This window comes from Leuresthes tenuis, unplaced genomic scaffold (genome assembly GCF_036924035.1).
Source record: "Leuresthes tenuis unplaced genomic scaffold, fLeuTen1.0.hap1 SCAF_20, whole genome shotgun sequence".
Taxonomy (NCBI): domain Eukaryota; kingdom Metazoa; phylum Chordata; class Actinopteri; order Atheriniformes; family Atherinopsidae; genus Leuresthes; species Leuresthes tenuis.
Genome location: NW_027325374.1, coordinates 9436939 through 9458540, shown reverse-complemented (window position 1 = coordinate 9458540; position 21602 = coordinate 9436939). Strand labels below are relative to the sequence as shown.

General features: G+C 40.1%; 6 protein-coding genes across 6 annotated transcripts in view; 4 read left to right on the top strand and 2 right to left on the bottom strand.

The window, feature by feature from the left end:
* LOC140278195 (carbohydrate sulfotransferase 15-like) overlaps nucleotides 1–21602 on the bottom strand; it is a 234996-nt gene that overhangs the window by 61221 nt on the left and 152173 nt on the right. The window lies entirely within an intron of this gene.
* The window catches only part of bub3 (BUB3 mitotic checkpoint protein), a 42007-nt gene that overhangs the window by 11585 nt on the left and 8820 nt on the right, over nucleotides 1–21602 (top strand). The window lies entirely within an intron of this gene.
* adam9b (ADAM metallopeptidase domain 9b) lies at nucleotides 17–8797 on the top strand. The gene is made up of 22 exons (XM_072373135.1): nucleotides 17–179; nucleotides 447–553; nucleotides 649–725; nucleotides 806–884; nucleotides 982–1058; nucleotides 1332–1524; nucleotides 1630–1692; nucleotides 2230–2301; nucleotides 2446–2615; nucleotides 2741–2828; nucleotides 3413–3543; nucleotides 4634–4805; nucleotides 5090–5179; nucleotides 5273–5468; nucleotides 6392–6503; nucleotides 6932–7112; nucleotides 7240–7326; nucleotides 7408–7513; nucleotides 7739–7868; nucleotides 7957–8050; nucleotides 8207–8241; nucleotides 8326–8797. Exons 1-22 carry the CDS (start codon nucleotides 113–115, stop codon nucleotides 8447–8449), a joined length of 2451 nt encoding a protein of 816 aa, XP_072229236.1. The 5' UTR covers nucleotides 17–112; the 3' UTR covers nucleotides 8450–8797.
* On the top strand, nucleotides 9916–11896 carry LOC140278427 (L-seryl-tRNA(Sec) kinase). The gene is made up of 6 exons (XM_072373421.1): nucleotides 9916–10249; nucleotides 10698–10944; nucleotides 11029–11230; nucleotides 11334–11409; nucleotides 11499–11592; nucleotides 11679–11896. The coding sequence occupies exons 1-6, from the start codon at nucleotides 10031–10033 to the stop codon at nucleotides 11894–11896; spliced, it is 1056 nt and encodes a 351-aa protein (XP_072229522.1). The 5' UTR covers nucleotides 9916–10030.
* LOC140278426 (zinc finger protein Pegasus-like) lies at nucleotides 11858–15532 on the bottom strand. The gene is made up of 3 exons (XM_072373420.1): nucleotides 15089–15532; nucleotides 14817–15005; nucleotides 11858–14570 (listed from the first exon to the last, which is right to left on the bottom strand). The coding sequence occupies exons 1-3, from the start codon at nucleotides 15222–15224 to the stop codon at nucleotides 13642–13644; spliced, it is 1254 nt and encodes a 417-aa protein (XP_072229521.1). The 5' UTR covers nucleotides 15225–15532; the 3' UTR covers nucleotides 11858–13641.
* On the top strand, nucleotides 15819–20250 carry acadsb (acyl-CoA dehydrogenase short/branched chain). The gene is made up of 11 exons (XM_072373143.1): nucleotides 15819–15926; nucleotides 16224–16386; nucleotides 16489–16589; nucleotides 16678–16884; nucleotides 17666–17836; nucleotides 17977–18102; nucleotides 18185–18277; nucleotides 18376–18465; nucleotides 18587–18724; nucleotides 18984–19083; nucleotides 19555–20250. Exons 1-11 carry the CDS (start codon nucleotides 15894–15896, stop codon nucleotides 19629–19631), a joined length of 1299 nt encoding a protein of 432 aa, XP_072229244.1. The 5' UTR covers nucleotides 15819–15893; the 3' UTR covers nucleotides 19632–20250.

Below are 21602 nucleotides of genomic sequence, written 5' to 3'. Positions count from 1 at the left end.
ACTCCTATCACCACACCTGACCTGTCCGTAGGTGGAGAGGCGCCCCTTCGTCATTAGTTGCACTTTCTAGCTTAATGGTCGCGCAATCGAGACATTATTTTAATCAAGAATCATGATCAGAGAATACATCTTACTCCCGGTGTTCTTACTGTGCTGTATTTCTGTGATTGAAAACAAAGGTAAGGTACACCTACATCATAGTTGGGTTATGTTAGACAGTCTGTTGTTGGAGCAGAGAAGGAGTTTTGCTCGAGCTCGCGGCGATCTCTTACGTGGAGTTTCCTTTTATCAACGGTGCTGCTTGTGAAGCCTTATATGCTCCGTTTTGTTTATCATTATTATTTGTCAAGGCTGGAATTGGGATTCAAAGAGTTACTTCCTAGTATTTATTGTTTTTCCTCTTTTTTTTCTTTGTGTGTATGTGTGTGTGTTCACATTTTTGGCAGAAGATTTCAGTGATTTTACATCGCGACTGTCCACGTACTCTATTGTAAAACCCCAGGTGATTCACAGGTGGTCAAGGAGCATCAACAGACCACGCCAATCAAAAGAGGTAGGAACCTTTTTTTTTCCAAGTACTTTTTGCAACTGCTGGGGAATCATGACACCATGTAAGGATGTTGTCTTGTTTTCACATTCTGTTAATAGAAATACAGTGATGAGACACAATGGTATGCAGTCGACATCAACAACAGAAAACACCTTCTGCATCTGAAAAAGAACAGGTACGTATGTCGTTGCATGACACTTACAGTACTGTAAAATGTTGTCCGTTAATAGCATATGTTCTTCCTGTTGTTTACAGAGACTTCTTGCATCCAAATTTTGTTCAGCATTCACGTGAGTCCGCTGGTAACTACAACTCATCATATCCACGACAGCGTGTAAGTTGATGGTCGCTCAGTGGGGTTTGATGAGTGAGGCCGGTTTATACCCCAACCCTTAAAGGTTTTTTGTTTTTTTTTACTTTTCCATTCTCAGGTGCATTGCTATTACCATGGTGAGGTGGATGGGTATGAGGATTCATTGGTGGCACTCAGCACATGCTCTGGCCTGAGGTTCGAACTTCTCTTTTAAATCAGTTGCGTGGACTAGTGATTTGTTTAATTACTCCTTCAGAGGATAGATTGAACTGGAGCTGAGATTTTCTGTACATTTGTCATATTGTTGTATACCTGAACAAAATATCTGAAAATATTGCAGATATTTTTATGACTAACGATGTTGAACCAAATTGATCCGTATTCCTCAGTAATTAAGTTATGCTGTGACACAGAAATAAAAAAAAAATAAAAATGTTGGTGTTTCTCCTGTGCACTATTTTTTTACAGGGGTGTGATCGTCCTTGGAAACGAATCGTTTGGACTTGAGCCGGTGCCACAGTCTACCACTAATGAGCACATTCTGTACCTCCTGAAAGATACTCAATCCAAGCCCGTCACCTGTGGCGTCGTTGGTGAGGCCGGGTCAACACCAAGCCATGAACCCTTTGAGCCTGGCCAATCGCTGACTTCTCTGCTGAGGGTGAAGACGCATACTGTGTCCACTTAATTTATAAATGCAGCTAAGCAGGGTTTCAAATGAGAAACAGGGTCCGCTCCAACTGACAACTGTTTACTGTTCCAACAGATAAAGCGCAATTTACCTCAGACAAGTTATGTGGAGTTGGTTCTGGTTGTCGACAATCTCAGGGTGAGTGCTTGTTAATGAATTCTCTTGTGTAAACTGTGATTTGGATGCAAGAGATTAGCTTTAGAGTAGTGTGCAAATACTTTTACCTTACTCCATCTCTCATCTAATCTAATAATTTCTGCCTTCGAAATAAGTTCTGCTTTACTTTTGACTGCAATAACCTACTGAAGGTACTTTTCTGTCTTTGATTGAATACGGCAATGTATTGAACATACCTGCAGTTTCCTCCAGTTTTCAGAGCTTTGACTCGGTAGTGTTCTGTGCATTTGTTTTTGGTTTATTCTAAATGCATTGTTTCATCACTTATCAGAGCATTCTTTATGCCTTGGTGAGTGTGACGGGGTTGACTGATTGCAGAGAAAAAGACATTCAGCTGGTTCCTCCTCTATCTGATCTGTAATTGATATTTCGAAGCCCTTTTTGCTTTTATTGCAGCATTGTAGATTATTGTATTTTGTGGAATGTAGCCCAAATGTACCAAACATTCAAGTTAATTCACAACATCCTCTCTTGTGATTGTGTACATTTTCATAACAGTATACGTTTAAGAAACAAAATGAGACTGCAGTACGAGAGGAGATGGTGGAAATGGCAAATCTACTGGACGGGGTGAGATTTTAAGTTGTTTGCAAAAGAAAATGTGCTTTATTCTAATTGCGTTGTTCTACCTGAGCTGTGGTATCTGTTATTATCTATAATGCAAATAAGAATAAGCTTTACTGTAATTATTGCTATTTTCTGTTTGTGTTCTAGTATTACAAGCGGCTGAATATCCGAGTTGTACTGGTTGGCTTGGAGATTTTTAAGGACAGTAATCCTTTTAGTGTGGACGGCTCCCCGGGAGAGGTTTTGGATCGATTTGTTAGGTGGAGAAAGAGCACTTTGTTACCAAGAATCAGACATGACATCGGTCAACTCATCGTGTAAGTAATGTGTGTCGTTTGTCACTTAATAGCAGTATGTTTCATCAAAGTATGTTGTTTGATACAAGCTTCACAGTCTCCATTGTTTTGAAACGTAAAGTCATATTTTGCTACTTGTCTGCCAGTGGTCAGCCCACGCCATATGGAGGTGTACTAGGTATGGCCTTTGTGGGCACGGTCTGCTCCGTAGCAACTTCTGGAGGAATCAACGTGGTTAGTTCAACTCTTATTTTTAACTTCTAACACCAGCTGACACGACGTTGCTTTGGCAGTATGAGCTTTTACGTAGAAACTGATACAGTCTGCATTATTCATGGGTGGTTTCATAAGTGCAGCTCATTGTGACACAGCTCACTAGTCAAACAGGTTAGCCTGGAATACCGTGTTACTGAGCTCCATGACGAGGCTTCTTTCTTTATACTTAAATTCCTTAAATAATTTTACACTGTGAAAGGGCTGTGCATTAATTAGTCTGAAAATGTATATTGACATGAGACACTGATATTGATCCACATTGAACTATTAATTAGACATTTTCATTTAAATGATATTATTGAAGTTGTATAATTTTCCTTGTAGTTTCATATATATATATATATATATATATATATATAGACAGATAGCTTCATTTTCAGTCCTTTCTATTCTGCTGGCTACACATGCATAAATATTTGTGTACAATTCTATTTAGTTTATTTTGTAATATTGAATATTATACATCCAGGTCAGAGTAAAATATTTAGATATAAAAGCTATTGTGAATGCTAACACTTAAAGTATTGGGTATGTTTTTACAGTACAGTAACGACAACCTGCCTTTTGTGTCCACTGTGGTGGCCCATGAGATGGGCCATAACCTGGGTATGAAACACGATAGTAGCCTCTGCAAGTGCGATGGAAATGCATGCATCATGGCTGCAGCTGCTGGGTAAAAGAATTATGGATTTATACTTTGATGATTGATTATAACCCCAATTCCAAAAAAAAAAAGTTGTGACACTGTCTAAAATGTAAATGAAAAATACAATGCAAGTAAACTTTTCCAGAAAGAAACTATTTCAAGAAAAATATTTGCTCATCTCTTAAATTGCGACTGGGGCAGAAAAAATAAGTGGTACTAAAAATAAGTGGAAGAAGAAGTTGCAACTTATTAGGGTTGACTATTGGGATGGGTATAAAAAAATGAATAAATAAATAAATAAAGCACCTTGGAGAGGCAAAGTCTCTCAGAAGTAAAGATGTGCAGAAGTTCTGCAATCTGCAAAAAAAAATTGCATTTTGGAACAATTTCAGAATAATATTCCTCAGCGTAATAGTGGAATATTCCATCTTCTCGGGATACTCTCATGGAAATCACTGCATCTGTGCAGAAACACCTTCAGAATGGTCAGTGACTGGGCACTTCCGCAACATATACTCCCATCAAAATGACGTCTTTTTCAGAGAAGTCCTTTAATATTTTAACAGGACATACATACAGTAGAAGTAAAAGTGCTTGACTGACTGCATGTAATCATATAAGAATGGGACAACATTCTTCTCCCAAAGGTTCAGCAAATGGTGTCCTCAGTTTTCGGGCCTCCATAGACTGTTTAAAAAAAGAATTTAAAAAAAGGAGGGGATGCTACACAGCAATAAAGATGAGCTAATGTTTTTCAGAAAATATTAAAATGTTTAATTTGTAATGTTTGATTTTTTTCTATGTTCTATTGTGGAAAGAAAATATCGGGATTTTTTGGTGTACAAATCATTTCACTCTGTTTTTATTTACGTTTTACAACACATCCCAATATTTTTGGAATTGGAGTTGTATGTTTTAGAAAAGCTCCATTTATTTTTTGTTGTATTTTTATATGTATATATGATTATAACCTTGGTGGACTAACAGAGAAATGCTATATATAGTAGAAAATGTAAAGAAAAAGCCATTTGACAACAGAACCTTTCTACTACAGTTTATAGGTCTGCCAAAATGATTATTTCTATAAATCATATATATATATCTTATCACTCTATAGGGGTTCCGCCATGTTCAGCCAGTGCAGCGCACAAGACTTTGAGACGCTGATTATCCGTGGCGGAGGCGCCTGTCTGAGAAATCAGCCCTCTTCATTAGATGTGATTGGCGTCGCTCAATGTGGAAATGGCCGCTTGGAGGACGGAGAGCAATGTGACTGTGGCACACCAGAGGTAAAGAAATTTCTTTCAGACAAATGCATAATAGCAAAGTAGATGCGAGTACTTCTACAATTATCACACTCCTCGTGGAAGTAAACAGTATATACAATCATTGTGAAGGCAAGCATTTGAATTTGCAAACAGGGAACATATCACACGGTGGATATGATTAAGTTTTTATTCAGAAGAGTCCATTATGCGTAACGGGTTTTAGAAATGGAATTTGCAGGTTATTTTTTTATTTTATGTTTTGAATATGTTAGTGAGCACATTTTTTTTTCTTTAATTTCTCACAGGAATGCAACAACAAATGCTGTGATGCTGCCACTTGTAAATTTACGCGTGGATCCTCCTGTGCTCAGGGAGCCTGCTGCGACAGTTGTCAGGTCAGCACTTTAATGTCTGCATTTAACAGATGCAACAACTTGTACTAATGAAAATATCCTGTAATGTGAGTTATTTGCTGTTTTGTGTTTTAGATCAGAGTTGCTGGAACACCATGCAGAGTGTCTGCTGACACCTGCGATCTTCCAGAATATTGCAATGGTAAAAATGCATTTTGTCCCAGTGACTTCTATGTCATGGATGGCCTGCCCTGTCAAAACAATGCCGCATACTGCTATGAAGGCCGCTGCCAGACGTATGATTACCAGTGCAAACATCTGTTTGCTCCAGGTATGTTAGAAAAAGAAAACTTGAGGTCTTTGCAGTGAGTCATTTCTAAGGGTGCTCCGATCAGGATTTATAAGGCTGATCACCGATTGCTGGGAGTAAAATCTGCTAATAACGATCGCATGGTGCATTTGAAAATATATATTCTGTCTTTAATAACATTCTATGATAAGCTAACGGATGATTTATCATCAGGCAACATGTGCATCATAAACCCTTTAAACTACAGCAGCCTGTTATTGGTTATAGAGAACAGCTTTGAGCTTAAAAAATTAGAATTGACACTCGTTTGGAAATGTTTATGGAACTTGTGATAACTCAAGGACATGTAGCCGTTTCCAGTGACGTTGTCTTTGCCACACAGTACAACTTTACTTTGCTGTTATGGTTACCTGCTCCCTTTGGTGCTCACATTATCAGCTTTTTATTTTTTATTTTTTCACATTTACTCCTGTGTGTGTTTGCGTTTGATCTTACCTGGATATGAAGCCTGAAACCTCAACATATCCATCCATCCATCTATTTTCTATACCCACTTAATCCAACTGTCGTGTCACGGGGGCCTGGAGCCTATCCCAGCGGTCATTGGGCGAGAGGCAGGGTACACCCTGGACAGGTCGCCTCAAAATATGTTTTGTTCTCACATCGCCCTCTAATAAGCTTTGCTTGAGGAAAAGGAAAATACATCCACTAATAACGTTCCGTGCTTGATCAATCGGACCACCCTTAGTCATTTCTGTGTGGGTGTTACTTCCTACTACATTTAAATTTTGAACTCGAGTCTGTTTAAGTACAACCCTGTGGATAATAGCTTAGAATCTGCCAAACAGCTAATATCTAATAATCTAATAAACACTGGTCATGATATTGATTCACCTTTTCTGTCATTATTATTTGATGTTGGATATCCCTTTTCTCTTGGGCAGATCCTGCAGTGAAGGCAGCAGATGTTTGTTTTGAACATGCAAACACGAAGGGAAACTTATTTGGAAACTGTGGAATCACCAGCAGTGGAGACTACATCAAATGCACCGTGGCGTAAGTGCTCCGGTTTTTATTGAATTCATCTCTGGGTTTGATGTAAAGTGTGCAACTCAGGAGGAAACGTGCACAAGTAGTCCACATTAAATTTAGGAGGAAGTTCATTGATTATTAGAATGTGTAGATTATTAAGCCTCATCAACACCAAGTCCACCTAATAAACATATTTATTTGCTAATTGAACATGAAGGTTTTCTGTTCTGTCTGTTGAACTGAACCTGGACTAATGTGGATAAAACTGCAAAAGGTAATTGCTAAACATAAGGTCCCTCCATTAGGTGACAACATCTGATCGTATCTTTAAAAAGCTTGTTAATGTTATTTAATGAAAAAAAAAAAAAAGATCAATGCAACTTAAAGGTCAGAGTACAACTTCTCCGCCATCTCGTTACTCAAAATGAATGTGGGAACTGGCTGTGTTGCAGAAACGCTTTGTGTGGAAAGGTGCAATGCACCAATGTGGATGTAAACAACCCCCCGCCTGGTGCTCAAGTCAGTATCCAGGAAGTTCAGGGGTCACGCTGTGTCAACGCAGACTTCAACATGGGTACGGATGTGCTTGATCCTGCCTACGTTAACCCCGGCAGCCCTTGTGATAAAGGAAAGGTGAGCCTATTCTTTAGGTGGAAACTATTTTAAGGAGTGTTAATGCCAAAGAGAGGGATTGTCTCAAAGGGAAGTGGAACAGGTGACTCATTGTGACTGTATCAATAAGTTATGTCTTCTCCTGTAGACTTGTCTGGACTTTCAGTGTGTGAATGCATCTGCTCTACTGCCCGACTTGGACTGTGATGCTCAGACCACCTGCAATGGTCGAGGGGTAAATAAAGATTCGGTTTATGTCCTGAAGTCATTTAATAGCTCGTGAGGACAAGTCTGAGTATTTTGTTGTCTTCTTCAGGTATGTAATGATCAAGGGCACTGCCACTGTGAAAATGGTTGGGCCCCACCCCGCTGTGACAAATCAGGGCGAGGTGGCAGCATTGACAGTGGTCCCGCTCAGATAGGTACGCTTAAATGCACTCTGTCAATAGAAAACACTTTGCTGTTCAGTTCCTCTCAGTAATAAGTGCCTGTAAGTGAGAAATGATGTTGTTTTTTTTAGGTGCATACTACTGAAATATAGAATTGTGAGGCTTAAAGTGGCTCTGTATCAGGACATCATAATTAATATTATAATTGTAGCTACATTTTATTAAATGATTATTGACATCAGACCCTTTGTACCTCAGACTACTCCCTCAGAAATGGCCTGTTGATCTTCTTCCTGTTGGTGCTCCCTCTGCTTGTCCTTCTTATTCTGGGGCTCCTCTACAACTTTAAGAGGGACTCCTTGGACCTGTGCCTTAAACGAAAGCCTAAGTAAACATTTACTTCCATGTGCTGATAGATGTATAAAAGTTGTTTTACATGTTGATGTAAAAAAAATAATATTTCTCTTCTTTTTCAGATCAAGTAATGCTACAAATGGGAATACAAATGCAAATGGAAATGTTCAAACAAGCACCACAGCCCAGCCTTCGACACAAGTTCCACCTGAGAGGGTAAATTTGTTTTTCCTGATTATCAACAATCACAAAAGGGGGAACTGTTTAATGTTTGCTTTGCAGTGGGAAGTAAGTTTTTTTTGTTGTTGTTGTTGTTGTTGAAATTATTTAACGTCTTGCTTACCACGTGGTGTTATTTTCTTTTTACTCTAGCCTCCTCCGCCCTCTACCACGACTCCAATTTCTGGGTAAGAAATAATAATTCTTTTAACTTCACTGTACGCTTAAAACTGTGTAACTGCTTTTGGCTGAATTTGCACGTATCCTGTCAGTTTCAGGTATGGAGAACTGGATTATTGGAATTTAGAGACAAACACTGCTCCTGCACGACCTCCTGCTCCCATGCAGGGTCCAGGAGTGCCCAGACCAATCCCAGGAAATAAGCTTCAAACATGAATCCCTTATTGAATGTATGGAGATCACTACAGTCCAAAATTGTATTTTAAAGCACTGCGATTCAGTAACTAGACACTTCTTGGAATTTACGAGCGCCTCAAGGTTGATTGTGATATTGTGGTGGTGGATCTGGCTGGTCAGTTTTTATGAGTATGGTATGTGTGTTTTAATTATTGTATTAGTGTCACTCATGAGAAATTCATGCACAATAACTGTAAAAAAGAAGAAAACATTTTTGTATTTATGGGTTTTTTGTTCCAAAGTATTTTAAAACTTGTCAATTTTGACTTCTGGTTTATGTCATAATAATATTGTAAAAATGTCAATAAAGTTTATAATTGGTTTAAAGCTTTTCCCATTTCTGCAGTCATGATACAAAGCATGCAATTGGCTACACTGGTGGCTGTACTGGTGACTATACTGGTTGTGCAAAGAATCATTGAATTAGGCCTAAAGGGAAATGTTCTAGCTGCCTTCTCCATTTTGTTTGCCAGGTTTGACCTGTGTAGATGTATCACTGCCCTCTTCAAGAGGAATAAAAGACATAATGGGCGGACATAATCTAAGGTTGACCAAAGTTTAATTTTGATTTTATTAACTGTAATTATTTATTAACTGTATCAAGCCAAAATTGTATTTATTCAAAAATCTCCTTTTTTTTTTTTTAGTTTATATTCAGAACTGTTAATTTTGGGTATGGCTGAAAATGTTCAGATATATATATCAGAACATTTTCAGCCTATAATTACTTTACTATAACTACACATGACAAAGTTTTTAATAAGTGAAAGACGAATAACAGAAGTATTTACATAGTTCATGTTCTGAAGATATGTTAAAATAATCATAATAATTAATAAATTACTGTTTGTGACCTATTAAGCCAGTTTTCAAACGTCTATCCTCCAAATGCGCTACAATGGCGAGGAGCCAGGGAAAATCAAAGGTAATGTTCTCAAACTGGAAGTACCGGCATACTTCTCGCTCATTTTAATTAAAGGCAAGAATGTTTATGTAACATGCAAGCTATGCCCAGGAAAAAAAAGACTTTATCACGTCTGTCTCATTAACTGGAATCTTATAAAGCACCTCACATCAACACATGCTAACATGGCAGGCTGCAATCTATTGAGTTCAAATAAATACCAAATGTTCTAGAATACTGTATATAGTGTTTTTTTATTCTTCAATCAGTTAATATAAACATATTTGACGTTAAAGATATTATAGAACGTAATAGTGTATAGAACATGAAAAATAACGTCAGTTACTTTACTGAGTAACTAATTATTCTTACAGTGAGGTATCTGAGTTACCAACTCAATTAGTTTTTGGTAACTTGTAACTTTTTTAAAGTAAGATGACCAACACTGGTCACCTTGTTGATTCAAAATTAACTCGCTCTCTTGCGTTGTTGCGTTTTATCTTGAAAGGACAGTGTCGGAAGCGGAATTACGTATGTGTTGCCAATGTGTTGACGCGGGACAACGCGGAAGTTTGCGTGTAGTACCTTTTAAAATATGAAAGAAAAGTAGTATGGTATGAAAAGAGCTGAGTTTTGTAGCGGTTATCTGATAGGACATGGCAGCAGCGGAGGCCGGGGGAGGCGGCAGGGCTCCGGCCTGTCTGTGCGTCCTCTGCGGACTTCCTGCTGCCGGGAAGTCCACTTTGGCCCAGAGGATCCTGAGTGCCGCCGCACAGCACGGGTGGAGAGCAGCTGTGGTGCCTTACGATGATCTGATACCCGAGGTTGCTTTTCAGACAAGAGTGGAGGATGATGGTGTCAAACTGCAATATATGGTGAGAGTTTTTGATAGTTTGTTGTCCCTGCTTGTTTTTAAGGACTTTTTCCGTCAGAGTGAACTCCCAACTCCTGATGTCATGTAATTTTTGTGATTGTCTTTGGAGGATCAGATAGTGTCTTAATTTTTTTTCAGAAGTAATGCCAATGTATAAAATGATGACAGTCTTATACTTAAGATATTATAACAAGACAATATTATGACAACTAAGCAATCTATAATACAAGCCACAGTTGTGATGTTTTGGAACTCAACAGTGTTGAGTCCTTTTTCCTCCTTTAGTTTTCTGTGATATATGATCTTAATACGTTTTATTTTAATTTTCAATGTGATTTCATCATCGTGTCTTTTGTACTATGAAAATGTATTCTATTGTCAGTTTACATTAACAAAAGAGCCTCTTCAAAGTAGTTTCTAGTGTGCTGATTTTTTTACCTCCTTTCCAGCACACAGAATGGAAGTCTCACAGACAAGCTGTGCTGCAGTGCTTTGAGCAGTTCCTGAAGAGGCCTGAAGTGTTTGCGGAGTTTCCGAGAAGCTCTTTGATCAACAGAGCCGCATGGGAACGATGCATTCAAGCTCTGCGGCATCCAGAAGGTTTGAAGCCTGACGGGACACCGCTTCTCTTTCTCCTCGATGACAACTTCTACTATCCCAGCATGAGATATGAAGTTTTTCAACTTGCAAGAAAGCGTAAGATCTCCCTCATCCGAATATCCCACTCGCCGATGATGCTGTGTTGAAATGCCGTTTTAAAGTTGTCGATTGCTTTTGCAGATTCGCTGGGTTTCTGCCAGGTGTATCTGCACTGTGATTTGGAGTCCTGCATCAGCAGAAACCGAGGCAGGACTCGGCCCATTCCTGCTGAGGTGATATTGGACATGGTGAAGCGTTTGGAGTCTCCAAATCCACAGAAGAACTCTTGGGAGATGCAAAGCGTCACACTCAACACCACAGACGATATTTCCAAATGCGACATGTAAGATGGCTGAGGAACAGTTTCTTTAACACTCATTTCTCAAATCCAAGTGTGTAAATCTTGTTTTTTTCTGCACTCCTCTTTCTGCATGACTTATCCTCAGCCAGAGAGTGATGGACTTGATCTCCTGGGCTCTTACAAACCCACTGAGCCCAGCTGAAGACGACACTGAACAAAAGGTGTCACCATAGCTCAACATGATGCGGCACATGATGGAATTTAAATGCAGAGCTGAAGTAGTAGACTTTTTTTATTTCATGTGTTGCAGGAAGCTGATCGTCTGAAATGTGCCACTAGCGTGGTCCACCAAGCTGACCAAGCCTGCCGACGCCTGATATCTGAAGCAATGAAGACCGCTAGAGGTTTGTCATTAGCTTCATTCATTATTGTGTAACATTTTACTATTCAACGGCGATCGTAACGATGACCTCTGCAACTCAAATTTCAGAAAGCCAAGTCCCTTCTGAACAAATGAGGTCTTTAGCTGCTGAGCTGAATGAATCTAAAGCAGCGTTTCTTCACAATCTGCGGAAACAGTTCCTTCAGGAGGCTCCTTTCATTCGCGAAGAGGACGTCGATGTGGAGCACGTGGTGAAAAGAGCCGTTGACTTTTTTGATGACAGCAAGAAGGAAATCCTGTTAAGATTTATAAAGGAGCATAAATGACTAGAGTTTTTATTAAGATGAATTACTTTTTGCTGCTTTAAAGTGAATAACTGATGCACTGTTATGCCTTTAAATCTCCTGTTCGTGGACCTAGTGACACTAAATGAAACAAACTCTTAAATGCATGTGGAATTAATTTATTTACCAATTAAAAACTTTTTGGAAAAAGCACTGTATCAAAATTCATTTCAAACATCTACATGTTTTCTGCAAATATGAAACAACGTCAGGAAAAACTCATTCATCTCAGTGCTCCATTTCCTATGACATAATCATGTCCAAACAAATTAACCAACTTCCTAATTCACACAAATAAAAAGACAGCGTGAGGGTTACACCGCATCTTTTAAAGTGTCTCAACATGAACTCCCAAACAGTAAGTGGCAATGGTGTAATTCTGTCTTACAAAGTGGGCCTTAGGACAAGACACAAATGTTGGTTAAAATGAAAATTTTCAGCATATAAAATCAGTAACGCAAATAGGAAACAAATATTAGATAAAATATTGAGGTATAGATGCATATCAGAACAGCAAGCAGGACTTCAATGAGTCTCCATACCAACAAAGTATGGAGAAAATGGCTGTCAGCGAAGCTAATTTAACTCAGATGGAAACTTTAGTGCATCTTACTAACAAGCAAGAGAGGGTAATGGTAGTTGTCATAATAGCAGTTTATAATCCATACAACTTGGACTGGGTTTGAGATGTTGGGTGTTCAATACTGTTATGGCATCTACATGCCTATATGAATGTGAGAGAAATCTTGAGGACTCGATCCCAAATGAGACATTGAAAAGAAACGCAGAAATCCCACCGACATTCCAAACACAACAAGCTGCCTTAGAACTAAAAGAAAATAGTGGCTGGGAGGCGTTACCCAACACTGACAGTGAGATTTTGCAAATTATACTAAGGAGCCTGATATATGATATGTTTTGCTTATACTACCAGTTCCAAAAAAGCTAAATAAAAGTTAATTATTTGCGCTTTAAGTTGCAGATAAGAAGTTCTCTGGTGCTAAGACGGCTTCAGGCGTGGCGTGTGCTTTGCATCCACACCAACAAACTGTGCTTTGGCTCTGCTGCTGCGCTACAGCTGCCAGCACAATGGCTTCTTAAGCATGCTACTTAAGAAACCATTGTAATGGCCATAAATGCACAGTTTTATCAGCTGTTCAGGCCACAGCTGAGGTGGTCTAATTTGTTAACACGAGCCAAAATGAAAGCCATGACACTCGCCACACACACCATGCTCCTAGTGTGACACCGGCCCTAAATCCCTAAACTAATTGCATCTCTGATTTTTTTAAAGTTTTTTTTTTTTCTTTGCATTTTTAGCCACCACCATAGTTGAACCAACACGCTTGGAAAGGGAAGGTACAGACGCAGCTATTCATTTGGTTACGATCTGCAACTTTGTCACTAGATGTCACTAAATCCTACAGACTGCTCCTTTAAAGGAGTCAGTAGCTTCTCCTTGGTAATTTAAAGTCACAGATTGTGTCTCCTTCCTTAGCTGTACTGGTATACTTATTGCTAATATGACACCAAGCAACCTTGACAACTGTTACTTTTAAGAAGGGAGTTGTCGTTAACCAGATTTATTACATTTCGTGTCCTCAGGATTAGCAAGAAATTTCTAGTTCTGGTGTTCTATTCAGACAAGCTAATTCTGTCCATTTTACCGGAGGGCTGATCAGGACTCCTGTACAGAAAGGCGAGAGTAACAAATACGTTGCAAGGAATCATGTTTTATGTTGGCCACGGGCAAAGTGGCATGCAAAATCATATTTGTCCTTGCACATGTGTCCACAGATGTTGCATTGGAATGAATGTTCGTAGCCATGGCAGCCCATGTGAATAGTATACAGTATATTGTCAGAGAAGTGAATATCACAATGCTGGCATTTATGCAAGTGCTGTTGGTCCGGTGCAATCGGGGCGAGGGTGGGTGTGCTGGGCTGGCTATTGCTAACACTACCGCTCAAAGTGTTCATGTTGTTCTCCAGGCCGAAGCCAGGAACAGGGCTGCAACTCTCCTGGCCTGAGGAGGGAGACTCTTCTTTAGGGGGCGATGTCTGCACTCCGTTTGAACACACTGCAACCGGCTCACTGGAGACATGCTGTATGAGGATTGGTTTCTCATCTTTTAAGGACTCCTCGCCGGGGGACACAGCAGTCTGAGACTCAGGATGAAGGCCGACCAACTGGCCAGCAAGAGTAGACAGCTGATCCAGTGGGTTTTTAAACGTTAAACCGTTAGCACCCTTGTTGTGGCTTTCAATCTCATCCAGTTTGGGAGGGTTCTTATACTCACTGCTATTCAGATGGTGGATCCTGTGGGACAAGTCATTCAGATAATCAGACTTTGGCACAACCATGGAGGGAGGGTTGAAATTGATAAGGAGCCGCCGACTGAAGCCCAGTGAGCCTGTTCTCTTCTGCAAGGCGCTTAACATTCTCTTGTTGGAGAAAGGAGAGCGGACCACCCTCGTGGGCAGAAGCTTGTGGCGGCGGCGGCGGTGGTGCGACAGGTTGCTGCGGTCGCTGCATCGGAAGGCGCAGAGGTCACACTTATATGGCTTCTCTCCTGTGTGTGAGCGCATGTGGGCCTCCAAGTGGCGCTCGTATGCGGAAGCAAATGGACACAGCTGGCAGCGGTGAGGCTTTTCTCCTAAGTGAGGAAATGAAATACTGGTTTTACCAAACCTACTCTACTGTAAAAAGTCAACTAAGATAAGGATGTAAATACAGTGCTTTACATGCACTATATAACTGATTGGTCTCGGGGATATAGGCAAATATGAATATGCGAGACATCTGAAATATTATAATCTAATCTTATTATCACCGATAAACTTACTTGTCAGCGATATGTCTGGATTTCCTGCAGTGTTTCAGATGCAATTGGACTACTAACCTGTGTGGATACGTATGTGCTCTATCAAACGAGCCATGCCCTTGTTGGCATAGCTGCAGTAGCTGCACTTATATTTTCCATCGCAGGTCCTCTCCAGGCCGTCCATGTGCACATCTGACCCATCCTCCACTGACAGGCTCACCTCCACAGAGGGGGGGTCCAGGCCATTGTGCTCACATCTTGGAGCAACTACAAGACACATAACATAACTTCACCATCTGATTATATGTTCGTTGAGTCATTGCTTTTTTGTGTTTTGCATATAGTCCCACCGGCTTGAAACTGCTCCGTTGCTTCTTTTTCTCCACATACAGAGCCTGAGATCATATTGACATGCTGGGTTTGTTGGGTTAGGTATTCTTGAAATTCTTTCACAAAATCCACAGGTTCGGTCTTTATCGCTTCCATGATATCTCTCTGTTAGCATCCAGAGGGGACGGTGACCCGTGGCACTACTCTGATTTGATATTACGCAAATGATGACTAGGTATTAGCTAGCGTTAGCTACCGTAGCTGTTTAAAGCCTGTCAATGGACAGTATATTGGTATTAGCAGCAGTTCCAACGTTACTTAGCTTTTTAATCCCCTCTGGATTTTTTCAATAACATTTTCACTATGGTTCACATCTTACCCTCGAGCGTCAAATCGACATTAATGCCATGCAAAGGGTACAATAACACCACGGCGAACATCAAACAACAATTGTTGCCTTGTGTACGTCTGACAGCTTCCGTTTTTCTTTTTCTGATATGTTAGTGTTCACCCAAACGCAACTGCTGCCTTTCTATTGTGTCGGGAAATAGACAATAGTTAGATACGCAAAAGAAAAATAGTGTAGAACGCTTTTCAAACCTGTTGAACAGTTTTTCATTTACAATTTTTACAATCTGTGTTTGCTATTATCTATAGATAAAAAAAATTTACGTTGAATTTTTTTTTACGTTGTATTTTTTTACGTTGTATTCTAAAACCTGTCTATACATATATGGATTCAGGGGCTTCTAACGCTTGCAAGAGGTATGTGAAGGCAGCATCAGCCCTCTAGTGGTTGCACGCGTAAACGTTTCATAACAAACCATGGCTGCCCCGTTGGTCAGAATTTTCTCAAAGGTGAGATGTATATTATGGTCTGCAATATTGACATTTTAGGGGCTCTTGTATTGATGTCGACATATTTTCCACTTATCGTGTATTTTATCGTTGAATTACGTAACCTAGCTGTCTCTTGCTAACGTGACGTTATCACCTAGCAGATGCTAACGTTTGCTAAAGAATAAACAAACTTACTCCACTGCAAAGCAGCGTCTCTGCTTACTATTTGTAGGAGAACTTATGTGTCTAGCTCTTTGTAAAACGTTGAATCTATTTAGACGGGTATGTAGACAGATGTCCTGTCGTTGTTTTTAGCCCTTCAGACAGATCTCTCGACCATGGGGGGCATGCCAGTTTGGATTGAGGTGCAGGTCCACCAAATCTGCCCCAGCTGTGGATTCAGACCAGACATCTGGGGTGGTCCCCTTTCCTCCCCTTCAGACATATTCAGAAGAGGAGAGCATGATGAAGGAAGCAGGTAAAGAAGAAAACTGATTTATTCTGCTACACACTGCTGGAGACAGAACTACCTTCAAACACTAAACACTTGTCTTGTTTTGGGTGGCGGGGGGTTTGGCAGTGAAGAAATTTGCCCAGGAGCGCATCACCCCGTTTGTGTCAAAGATGGATGAAAGTTCTGTCATGGACGAAGAAGTGATCAAATCTCTCTTTGAACAGGGTGTATGTAATTAATTTGAATATATCCGAGCAGACATATCATGTGGTATTCTTTCATTTTTCCATCCAGAAACTCTTTTTGTTTTGACAGCTCATGGGAATTGAGATTGACCCGGAGTATGGAGGCACTGGCTCCACCTTTTTTTCCTCCATTCTGGTCATTGAAGAGCTGGCGAAGGTGGATCCCTCTGTGGCTGTGCTCTGTGACATCCAAAATACACTCATCAACACACTGTTTGTTAAACTTGGTACCCCAGCTCAGAAAGAGAAGTACCTCAGCCGACTGTCAACGGACATGGTGAGTTATTTTGCATTCTAACTGTGAACTTCTCTGTATGTACTGCATCCTTTCCAAATAATCTGTACCCTGAGAAAAGGGTACCATTAAAAGAGAATGCTATGGTTTCAAATGATTTAAACCCTGTGTTTAGGTAAAGTTAGCACAAACGGGTGTAGAAAAGGAAAATCTCCTTTTAATGTTGAATTTTGACAAATATATTCTCATTCTCCACTTTTTGCCAGCAGAAAATAAAAATAGCACATAATGAAGTTCACATTACAGCAGCACGACTCGACAGTAATCTTAACCCATCATAACCTTTGGTTAATAAGCTTTCTAAAATCTCAGTGTTTTCTGGAAAACTTAAAGCTGTCCTTTAAAATCTTTTATTTCCCACTGTTTAAAGAAGCCAACAACCTCAGACAATGTAGGTTAAACCCGCAGCTTTTATCGAATGTGTTTCAGTTTTCATCTATGTCTCTGGAGGAAGTTTTTTCATGAATGAATAGAATTGTTTGCACGTCTTACAACATCAGACTTGAAAGGTAAAATCACAGATTTGTTGCATCACGTCTGAAAAGGTAAAACTCAGTTCCCAAACACTTCCTACGTGTTTAAAGAAGAGGGCAAATTTTGGTTTGAATTATTTATTCTCATTATCCATTTATTCTCTTTGTATTACCTCGTTTTCCACATTATCCCAACATTTTTTTCAAAGATGAAGACAGAATCCAACATGCATAAAATGCCATAAATGTTTGACGTGTGCAGCTTTCCTAATTGTGATCTGTTGTGACAGATTGGAAGCTTCTGCCTCTCTGAAGCCGAGTCGGGCAGCGACGCATTTGCTCTGAAGACCCGTGCTGAAAAGCACAAGGACTATTACATAATTAATGGTTCCAAGATGTGGATCAGTAATGCAGAGCATGCCGGTGTTTTCCTGGTGATGGCCAATGTGGATCCTTCGGTTGTGAGTCACACACACGTCTGAATTTATGCATTTCTGGATAATGTCCACCCTCTCGTGTTTTCTTTTTTAGTCACGCATCTTAGGCCTAAATGTGTACTGCCTGTGATGAGCAAACGTAAAGAGATATGTCTGATTGGCAGGGATACAAAGGCATTACCTGCTTCATTGTGGACCAGGACACTGAGGGGCTTGAGATCTGCAAGAAGGAGAACAAGCTCGGCTTACGTGCGTCCTCCACCTGCCCGCTCAACTTTGACAGCGTAAAGGTACAAACCAAACACTTTCACTGGACAACCGTCAGCCAAGTGCTTCATGCGAATTTCACACACCTCGTGTTCGCTGTTGTAGGTACCAGAGAAGAACATTTTGGGAGAGATCGGTCATGGGTACAAGTATGCCATCGGCATGCTGAACGAGGGCAGGATTGGAATTGCAGCACAGGTGGTGACACCTCTTTGTTTGAATAATTTTTCAGTGAAACATGTGGAATTAAACACGGAGACGCTTGCATGTTCAAACTTTGTCTCTGTGTGTTTCAGATGGTTGGACTGGCGCAGGGTTGCTTTGACCAAACAATTCCTTACACCAGACAGAGGGTGCAGTTCGGAAAGCGCGTCTTTGATTTCCAGGTTCCGATCCTCAACAGACGCGTGTTTCTTCTGCATGACATGTTGGTGATTGTGCGCATGACTCTGGAGGCCACTGTATTTATCTGTGAGTTCTTCTGTTGTGTAATTCTTTCTACTCCAGGGCATGCAGCACCAAATAGCCCACGTAGCGACGCAGATCGAAGCTGCGCGTCTGCTCACCTACAACGCTGCTCGCCTGAAAGAAGCTGGCAGACCTTTCATTAAGGAGGCCTGCATGTCCAAATACTTCACTGCTGAGGTGAATCTATTCGTTAGAGGGATATGATATAAAAATACAATTTAACCTTTTTCTGGATTTTCTTTATTTTTAGAATGATTTTAACACATTTTTTGTTTTTTAAATTTGACTTAAGTTGCCTCTGATCTCTCAACTGTGTTGCTTATCCTTGCCTACTCCCTTTATAATCGATCTTTTTTGTGATTGCTCTGTTATCGCTGCCGTGAGCAACTGCTACATTTCATCAGTTTGAAATATTCCCTTTTGTTATCGTCATCAGGTTGCAAGCCTAACCACATCAAAATGCATCGAATGGATGGGAGGAGTAGGCTTCACCAAAGACTACCCCATAGAGAAATACTACAGAGACTGTAAAATTGGTGAGACAGCCTGAGATGCCACATCGCTGTACGAAAATGAATGTTTTTGTTCACTGTTCATGAGACAAAACGCAGTTAATGTAGCCATGGCTGAAGCTGCACTGTGTTGAGGACGCAGCTGCTGCAGGAAGGTCAGGTGTAGCTGTTTGTGATTGGAGCAGAGTGGGGTGGGTTGAAGGCCTGATGTCAGCAGCTGTAATTGGACTCTTCAGGAATTTCCCTGTCTGACCCCTTGGAGTGCCATTATGCCAGCACACAGCCAAGGAAGCTGCCAGGGCACATTATCACTTTTGCTTTCATCACCAGCATTTCGGCTCCCCAGTTCTCCAGCTGGGGCAGCGGCAGGTCGAGCTGCATAATAAGCCCTCTTGTCTCCTGGAAGTGAAAGCTGCAGATTTAGAGTGACAGACTGGACCTTATTTTATAGTACAGGATTTCAGTCTAATGCATCTGTTTTGTCTTCTTGTGCAGGTACCATTTATGAGGGCACAACAAATGTCCAACTATCCACCATGGCCAAGTTCATTGATAAGGAATACGACTACTGAAACCATCTAACCACAGGCGGATGGATTACACTTTGCTGTGTTATACTCCATGTTTCTTAGTCAGATGACTTCCGTAGGATCAGTCCTGCAGCAGTGTATGGCTGCACAGTTACTGAGTTTTGTTGCACTTTGTGCTTTTGTAAAGTAGTTCTATTCTCTGATGTTAGTGATACGACTTTATTTCCCCAGCATTGCGGTTAAAGTTGCTCCAGTGGTATGTGTTCTTTTATATCACATTTTCTGTCCACTACTAGCTCAGAAGTATTCTGAAAAGACCATGTTTGCCATTTCTGTCTCCTCCATATTTGTTGTGTTACTATATCAATTAATCAAAGGTTAGCTGATACATGCGTTGCAATATGAGAATGAATGTTTGAAAGATTTCAGTTGGGATAGTTTTCAGATGTTTCAGTGCCTTCAGAGGATCTGCTTTTCCTGAGCTATTTTACAAGTGTGTTGTCTTCACACGATGCTCTATAACAGCAGGGTTGTAAAAGCACTTATCTCCTCCACATACTGTACAGTGACTAATCTGACATCATGGCAAGAAAATCTCTGTAAAGAATGATCTGTCAATAGTATTAAAAGTGAAAAATGCTGCAGTGCAGTTGACTTATAATCGTTGCTGTTATTGCAGGTTATTACCAGGTTGACTCACTAGATGGCAGCACTTTCTTGAGCGAGGACAGCACTTCACTGAAAGGGCAGTCAATTATCATGTCTTTTAACAGCCTGTCACCTCTAATGATATTTTATATCAGTTTAATTATGCCAGTGCTTTAGATGAAAAGAGCCTGCCTTGCATAATTCACTCATTGATAATTTTCTAGTTGAGGCTAATTAAATTTCCACAGCCTCCACTGTGTATTAAAAAAAAAGCCCTATTGTTTAAGAACAAGCTGTGTCCAAGTATTCGGGTCCAGCTATTCGCCACATCCTCTTATTGAGAATAACGTGTTTCTGTGTGATGTCTATATAAAAAAAATACAGCTGTTAAATTATGATGGATTCTTTATGACATTGGTTAGCAGATGGAAAAAAATGGAGAAAATGCAATCCTGGGGATTTACAGTTTAGATGCCAAATATGTGTGCGTCCAGATTCCTGTGACACGTAACTGTACAAAAGCTATACCCATACATATAGTACTGTCTCCACAAAATTTATATCAATGAAATCTATCATTAAATTTTGATCTACAAGTGACAAATTTATTGTTCTCAACACTTCATATGCTACAAAAAAAAGAAAAGAAAAGTCAAACCTGCTGATTTCTATCACCGTTATCTCTGATCATTTACATATGCAATATTTCACGTGTTCAAACCAGATCAGAAAACGGTTAACTGGACAACTATTTTCTCCACCTTTAAAATGCAAGAGTTGGGCTTAAAAATCTCAATTTAATGTAAAAAATGTTTGTTTTTTTTAAAAAGACCAATTTGTTTCCGAGATACCGTGAGATTGTCCTGTAGAAGAAATCAGTCTGAACTGAAGTGCAACACAGAGCTTAAAGTGTGAAGTATAATTCAGTCCTGGGTGTCCACATAGCGCTAATGGTTGACAGGCCCTGTTAGGATGTCTGTAATGTGTGATGTAACTAGATATCAATCCTCAATCAGACATCTGGTTAACCTCAAGATAATGTTGGTGCTTTGGTTCCACTATTAAGTGAAGGTTGAAAATGAAGCTTAGACAGAACGCAAAATGCTATTAATGCAATCACCTCCAATATATTTCTGAAGTCTCTCAACAAAATTGAGATGGGAGGCTCAGGCCTGCATTTCTATCACAGACTGAGTATACTTTGTTTCCCTCTTTGGTCCACTCTCAGTTTAATAAGCATATTCTGGTGACAACACACAGCTATCATGCTTTTCACTTTGCCTCTGCAAAAGCAGCTCATCAAGCCTCTTTCTCCTCCCCCATCTTTAACACGGCTATGAGACCTCTAATTATGCAAGGATTCAA

Excerpts from the sequence above, each read along its gene's own strand:
- LOC140278426 (XM_072373420.1), bottom strand. The coding sequence starts at position 15,224 with ATGGAAGCGATAAAGACCGAACCTGTGGATTTTGTGAAAGAATTTCAA. Across the intron at positions 15,006-15,088 it reads AACGGAGCAGTTTCAAGCCG|TTGCTCCAAGATGTGAGCAC; the intron begins GTGGGACTATAT and ends TGTGTCTTGTAG. Across the intron at positions 14,571-14,816 it reads GCACATACGTATCCACACAG|GAGAAAAGCCTCACCGCTGC; the intron begins GTTAGTAGTCCA and ends TTCCTCACTTAG.
- LOC140278427 (XM_072373421.1), top strand. The coding sequence starts at position 10,031 with ATGGCAGCAGCGGAGGCCGGGGGAGGCGGCAGGGCTCCGGCCTGTCTG. Across the intron at positions 11,410-11,498 it reads AAGACGACACTGAACAAAAG|GAAGCTGATCGTCTGAAATG; the intron begins GTGTCACCATAG and ends CATGTGTTGCAG. Across the intron at positions 11,593-11,678 it reads AGCAATGAAGACCGCTAGAG|AAAGCCAAGTCCCTTCTGAA; the intron begins GTTTGTCATTAG and ends CTCAAATTTCAG.
- adam9b (XM_072373135.1), top strand. The coding sequence starts at position 113 with ATGATCAGAGAATACATCTTACTCCCGGTGTTCTTACTGTGCTGTATT. Across the intron at positions 7,327-7,407 it reads CCACCTGCAATGGTCGAGGG|GTATGTAATGATCAAGGGCA; the intron begins GTAAATAAAGAT and ends TGTCTTCTTCAG. Across the intron at positions 8,051-8,206 it reads CACAAGTTCCACCTGAGAGG|CCTCCTCCGCCCTCTACCAC; the intron begins GTAAATTTGTTT and ends TTTTTACTCTAG.
- acadsb (XM_072373143.1), top strand. The coding sequence starts at position 15,894 with ATGGCTGCCCCGTTGGTCAGAATTTTCTCAAAG. Across the intron at positions 18,103-18,184 it reads TCAACTTTGACAGCGTAAAG|GTACCAGAGAAGAACATTTT; the intron begins GTACAAACCAAA and ends TCGCTGTTGTAG. Across the intron at positions 18,466-18,586 it reads AGCGCGTCTTTGATTTCCAG|GGCATGCAGCACCAAATAGC; the intron begins GTTCCGATCCTC and ends TTTCTACTCCAG.